This window comes from Triticum dicoccoides, chromosome 7A (assembly GCF_002162155.2).
Source record: "Triticum dicoccoides isolate Atlit2015 ecotype Zavitan chromosome 7A, WEW_v2.0, whole genome shotgun sequence".
Classification (NCBI taxonomy): Eukaryota; Viridiplantae; Streptophyta; class Magnoliopsida; order Poales; family Poaceae; genus Triticum; species Triticum dicoccoides.
Genome location: NC_041392.1, coordinates 59384166 through 59389843, shown reverse-complemented (window position 1 = coordinate 59389843; position 5678 = coordinate 59384166). Strand labels below are relative to the sequence as shown.

General features: G+C 47.7%; 1 protein-coding gene across 1 annotated transcript; it reads left to right on the top strand.

Moving 5' to 3' along the window:
* Positions 1 to 360: 360 nt before the first annotated feature.
* Positions 361 to 1330, top strand: LOC119333084 (E3 ubiquitin-protein ligase SINA-like 5). Its single transcript, XM_037606106.1, has 2 exons — positions 361 to 528; positions 653 to 1330. The coding sequence occupies exons 1-2, from the start codon at positions 361 to 363 to the stop codon at positions 1328 to 1330; spliced, it is 846 nt and encodes a 281-aa protein (XP_037462003.1).
* Positions 1331 to 5678: the final 4348 nt, after the last annotated feature.

Genomic DNA, 5678 nt, shown 5'->3' with positions numbered 1-5678 from the left:
CACCACCAATGTGATTAATTTCTCTGTGAGCTGAGCTGGGAGCCACCCTCGAGGTACACTGGTCTATAAAGATCCCCAACCCCATCGCAAGCCTCCAACTCCAGCCCAACGTTCTTCATCGTTCTTCATCTCTGCAATCAGGTCAGTTGTACCTTTTCTTGCCGTTGATGAGCTCCGCTCTGCCTACTTTTTTTCTAGTTTCTACTATCTACCCGTGGATTCTTGCCTACGTATGCATCTCCGTTTCTTGGCCAGTTCCTCGTTCGGTCGTTCCGTACAGCATTTTTCCTTATTGCGGATCTAGGAAGTACTAGGAACATAAAAATGGATGATTTCTTGTCTAATGCATGCAATGCAGAGATGGAGAAGCAGAGCGCCAAGAAGGCGAGGACGGCTCCCGTGAAAGGGGGGCCGGTAAACGAGCCCCAGCAGCAGGAGGAAGATGAATCCGCCGGCTCTTACACAATCGAGGCGGAGGCACTGCGATGTGACATCTGCTTCAAGCCATTCGGAGAGCAGATCTTCATGGTTAGTACTTAGTAGTACTTGGTACTAGTACTAGTGTATATTTATTTATTTGCTCCGGCACAGCAGGATATGCTGCGATTTTTCGGCTAATTGGATTTTAATTCTCCGGCTTGATTGATTCAAGTGCAAGAACGGGCACCCTGCCTGCGGGAGCTGCTGCCTCATCATGGACCGGATGTGCTTCTGCACCGAACCCATCGGCGACATCCGGTGCCGCGCGCTGGAGAAGGTCCTGGCGTCCATGACCAGGCCCTGCACCTACGTCACCTACGGCTGCCACCAGACCGTCACCTACACCGAGAGGCGGCGCCACGAGGAGGCGTGCCGGTACGCGCCGTACCACTGCCCGTTCGAAGGCTGCACCTACTACGGCCTGCTGCTGTACAACCACATCCAGGACCTCCACGCGTCCGGCTCCGACGACGACGAGGCAGCGGTGGTCGTGCGCTGCAACCGGCGCTCGGCCGTCACGCTGGAGAAGACCATGCCCTTCCGCGTGCTCCTGCACCGCGACGGCGCCAGCATGTTCCTCCTGCTCAACGGCGGCGACGTCCTGGCCGGGCGCTCGCTGTCGCTCGTCTGCATGGGCCCTCGCCCCACGGGGAACGCCGAGGTGAAGTACAAGATGGAGGTGAAGAAGCGGAACGACCCGGAGGCGCTCGTGCTGTGGAGCTCCGGGGCCGCGCCCTTCGTCCGGCGGCTCAAGGATTTCCAGGCCAGAGGGTTCCTCTTCGTGCCCAACTCCTACTGGGACTCCTCCGACAGCGTCTCGGTCACGGTGCACCTCACCGACGGCTGGTGATCGATCGAGCACGGTCGGTGAAGCTGCACGCCGGTTTGGTCACGGTGCACCTCACCGACGGCTGGTGATCGAGCCCCATGGGTGACGATGCACGCCGGTTTGGATGGTTGATGACTAGCATGTTGTGTTATGGACTTCTGGTCAAGAACAGTACTAGAGTAGCTCAGTTACTTTTGCCGTCTAGTCTAGGACTTACCGACTTAGTTTGTGCCAGCGATCTGCCCGTCTGTGTGATGTTAGTTCCATGTTCTTTATGGTATGTGACCTGAAGTTCATCTATCTATGTACTATCTTGGCGTGTTAACCATGTTATGTTTGCTGCTCTTACCGTGCCCATCCTTCCATTGAACTTATCTGTGATACTCTCTGCTCTGTCCCCAACTGGGTTTGTGCTGTGGAACATCAGAGTTCCGAGGGGATTCCTTGTAGCAAATGTGATCTGCTGAGCGATTCATTAGCAGCAGATTTTTATACTTGTACTTGAGAACAGTACGCTTTACTTTACAGTTGATTTGAACTTGTTAGGCCACACCAGCCAAACTCATGGACAAACTGATCCATCTAGCCTATAGCATAATGATATACTCTCCGCAGACGATTCCTGATGTAACCACAGGAGCAGACGCTTGCTGAAATTGTAGGCCTTCTTTTCTTTTCTTGCGCGGGGAGCTGAAATTGAAGGCTCGGAGTACAGTGATGTTTAATTTCTTGCATGTGAGGGGCATCTCCAACGCTGTGTTGCAGAATGCTTGTAAACGTTCAGACCGAGACCATTTTTGCTATCCAAAGCGTCTGCGTCTGAATTTTTTGCAAACATGTTGCAAACATGACGTAAAGTTGGGGAGATTTGCGGTAGTATGGACCTCCGTCACATATGAAATTTTTGCAAACATGTTGCAAACATGACGTAAAGTTGGGGGAGATTTCCAGGAGTATGGACCTCCGTCACATGGGACTTCGATAACTCTAATCTATCTAAAATCTCACCCAGATGTAAAGTTTGGGGAGGTTTGCGGGAGTATGGACCTTCGTCATGTTGGACTTGGACAACCCAAATCTATCCAAAATCTCAGAGCATATGCATTTGGCAACATTCACATTGTTTTCAAGCCAAAGCCCGCACATTCCCACCCTCTCTAGCAGATCGTCGCCGCCGTCCACCCCATTCCCGTCCTTTTTTCCGTCTGCCGGGCATGGACCTGTTCCTAGTGTTGCTAGAGCCTGAGGAGGAGGGGAAAAGGTGGTGGCCACCCGCAAGATCAACTCGGTGACTTTTCAAGCCAAAGCCCGCACATTCCCACCCTCTCTAGCAGATTGTCGCCGCCGTCCACCCCATTCCCGTCCTTTTTTCCGTCTGCCGGGCATGGACCTGTTCCTAGTGTTGCTAGAGCCTGAGGAGGAGGGAAAAAGGTGGTGGCCACCCGCAAGATCAACTCGGTGACCCGCAACGCGCACCTCAGTGTCCAAAGAAGCAAGGAGAAAATAGCTTGGCGGCCGGCCACCCGCCACCTCCTAAGAAGGGCAGCGGCTCGGGACAGGGACCAGGGTCCAGGATGGCACTAGGGGCGCTGACGCCGATGCAGCCGTCGGTCTGGCAGGTGGAGATGCAACTGTTGTACTACTGCGCAACTCCAGTCGTCTACACTAGTGCCCGCCCACTTCCAGGACAGTTCATGCAATGGGTCGTTGACCTGAACACGCCCCACATTTTAATCCATAGCTCCAAATTTGAAAAGTTATACATGAAACTTGTTCAGAAAATTGTTTGTCATGAATTTTTCATTTGCCTTCATGTTTGTCATTCTAAAATGATGCATACATTTAAATTGCATTATATAAATGACATAATTCATATATTTTCTTCCTAGATAATAAAATATGATCCAATATGTCATCTTAATCAGAATAATCCCTAGATTCGACTTACATAACTTCCATATGTGTTTGCATCAACTAAGATTGCACTGGTCTTAAAACATGTACCAATCCCTTTCTTTAAGATGCTTTACCTTCTGCATGTTAGCTCTATTTAACTTGATTCATGTTGCATTAAGTTAACTTTCACATCACCCATGTCATGGCATGCATTGCATTCCGTGAGCATGATGGATCTTTCCCGTAGTTATAAGATGCATATGTTGACTGGATCCTTCTAGTGTTTTGCTTCTTCGTGGATAGGACTCGGAGATGATGTGAGCTACGAGAAAGGTCTGCAAATGTACCAAGCATGGATTCCAGGCAAGAAAAACCTCCTCCATCCTGAAACATCATATTGCTTTCGTCCACATTGCTTGCATTAGAATATCGATGTTATAGTTGGTCTTCATTGCCTATCCTCTGCATAACGTGATTATTGTCAATGATACTGCCTTTACATTTCCACTCCAAGCATATGCCATGTCCATGTTTGTTCACCTTGTTAGCCCTGCTTGTCGTTGTATGCATGTTTAGGGTTGTTCCTTGACTCATGTTTACCTATCTCCTGTTGTTGGTGGGTAGTTGTTAACCTGACTCTGATAGACTCTTTTATTTATGTCATGCCTTTTCCATTAATCGTATCATCACCATAAGGAGAGAAAATTCCAAGTTGTACGACTAAGTTTGCAATTCTATTTTTACTCATTTGGAGACTGAGACTTGTTTAATCATTCATCTTATTGTGGACCTTCCCGGTATTATCAATATGATTTCCATTGGTTTATTATTTGAGAAGATTGGTTATTCTTCCATGATGTGTGAGTAATTTTCCCTAGGCGCGGGAGATGCAGGTGATTCGTAAGATTCATTTGTGCCTATTCTATATGCCATCATTCATGTTTCTAGTTTTATGCCTGTTTAGCAAGTTGTCTATATGTGATGAGCATAATGTGTGTTGTCCAATTTATGGGCCTACGCAACATGATTAAAAGACCTAGACAAGTAAGACATATTGTTTAGTGAATCTATGACCTCCAGGTGACAGGTGGGATATCTACGAGGATCGAAGACAGTATGAGATAAGGACGAACCATTAAACTTAGAGTGCATGGTTAAGGTTTAACAAACTTAATTGTGGAGACGACCATGTTGTGGCAACATCGAAGCAGGACCATAGAGTAGAATGTAACTCCGAGTGGAGGAGTACTACACTGCCTACTGAACAGACAAACAGTACAATAGACTCAAGATATAAGCTATCTCACCGTCGCACTAGTACACTTGATATACACCATGATCTGAAGTCTCTCCGCACCCAATCTCTCTACTGCAGGAAACCATCTTTATTTTCAATCTTTTAATATATATGATCTTTACTTTTAAGTTGTTAATATTTTTGCTCCTACAATTAATCTTTTTTACCACAGGTAAATTTGTTTCAAGAGACACTAATAACTTCTGCAGATTCTTGAACAGTTACTTCATACGAAACTTGTGATAACTCGTGTGTGACGAAATGATACTCATAAATACTCTTCTCCGCTCTTTGTTTGGACAATTACTACTGGAATATTTACACAAATGTGCTACAATACTCGATGTGTCTTGCAGGCCATCTCGCGCTCATACCCACACTCGTACCACAGGGCGACACTCTATGTTGACTTCTAGAATGAAAGCGGGTACATGGTACGACCAAACCGGTTGTACCACCGCTCGTACGAGGCAAGAAAACCCTCCAATTTGTTTATTTTTGACGTCTGAGGTCAATGAGGTAATTTCTAACCGATCATTTCCTTCCTAATTTTAATTCACTACGTTTGAAACTCCCTAACGTATAATTCTCTTTAACAGCTTATGTTTTCTTTTATCCTTTCATGTATTGTGGAGGGGCTCTTTACCCCCCTCCTTCTTCTATAATACTGTTGGGGAACGTAGTCATTTCAAAAAAATTCCTACGCACACGCAAGATCATGGTGATGCATAGCAACGAGAGGAGAGAGTGTTGTCTACGTACCCTCGTAGACCGAAAGCGGAAGCATTAGCACAACGCGGTTGATGTAGTCGTACGTCTTCACGATCCGACCGAATCAAGTACCGAATGCACGGCACCTCCGAGTTCAGCACACGTTCAGCTCGATGACGTCTCGTGAACTCCAATCCAGTAGAGCTTCACGGGAGAGTTCCGTCAGCACGACGGCGTGGTGACGATGATGATGTTCTACCGTCGAAGGACTTCACCTAAGCACCGCTACGATATGATCGAGGTGGATTATGGTGGAAGGGGGCACCGCACACGGCTAAGAGATCAAGAGATCAATTGTTGTGTCTATGGGGTGCCCCCCGGCCACGTATATAAAGGAGTGGAGGAGGAGGGGGCCGACCTAGAGGAGGAGGCACGCCCAAGGGGGGCAATCCTACTCCAAGTAGG

Excerpts from the sequence above, each read along its gene's own strand:
- LOC119333084 (XM_037606106.1), top strand. The coding sequence starts at position 361 with ATGGAGAAGCAGAGCGCCAAGAAGGCGAGGACGGCTCCCGTGAAAGGG. Across the intron at positions 529-652 it reads TCGGAGAGCAGATCTTCATG|TGCAAGAACGGGCACCCTGC; the intron begins GTTAGTACTTAG and ends GATTGATTCAAG.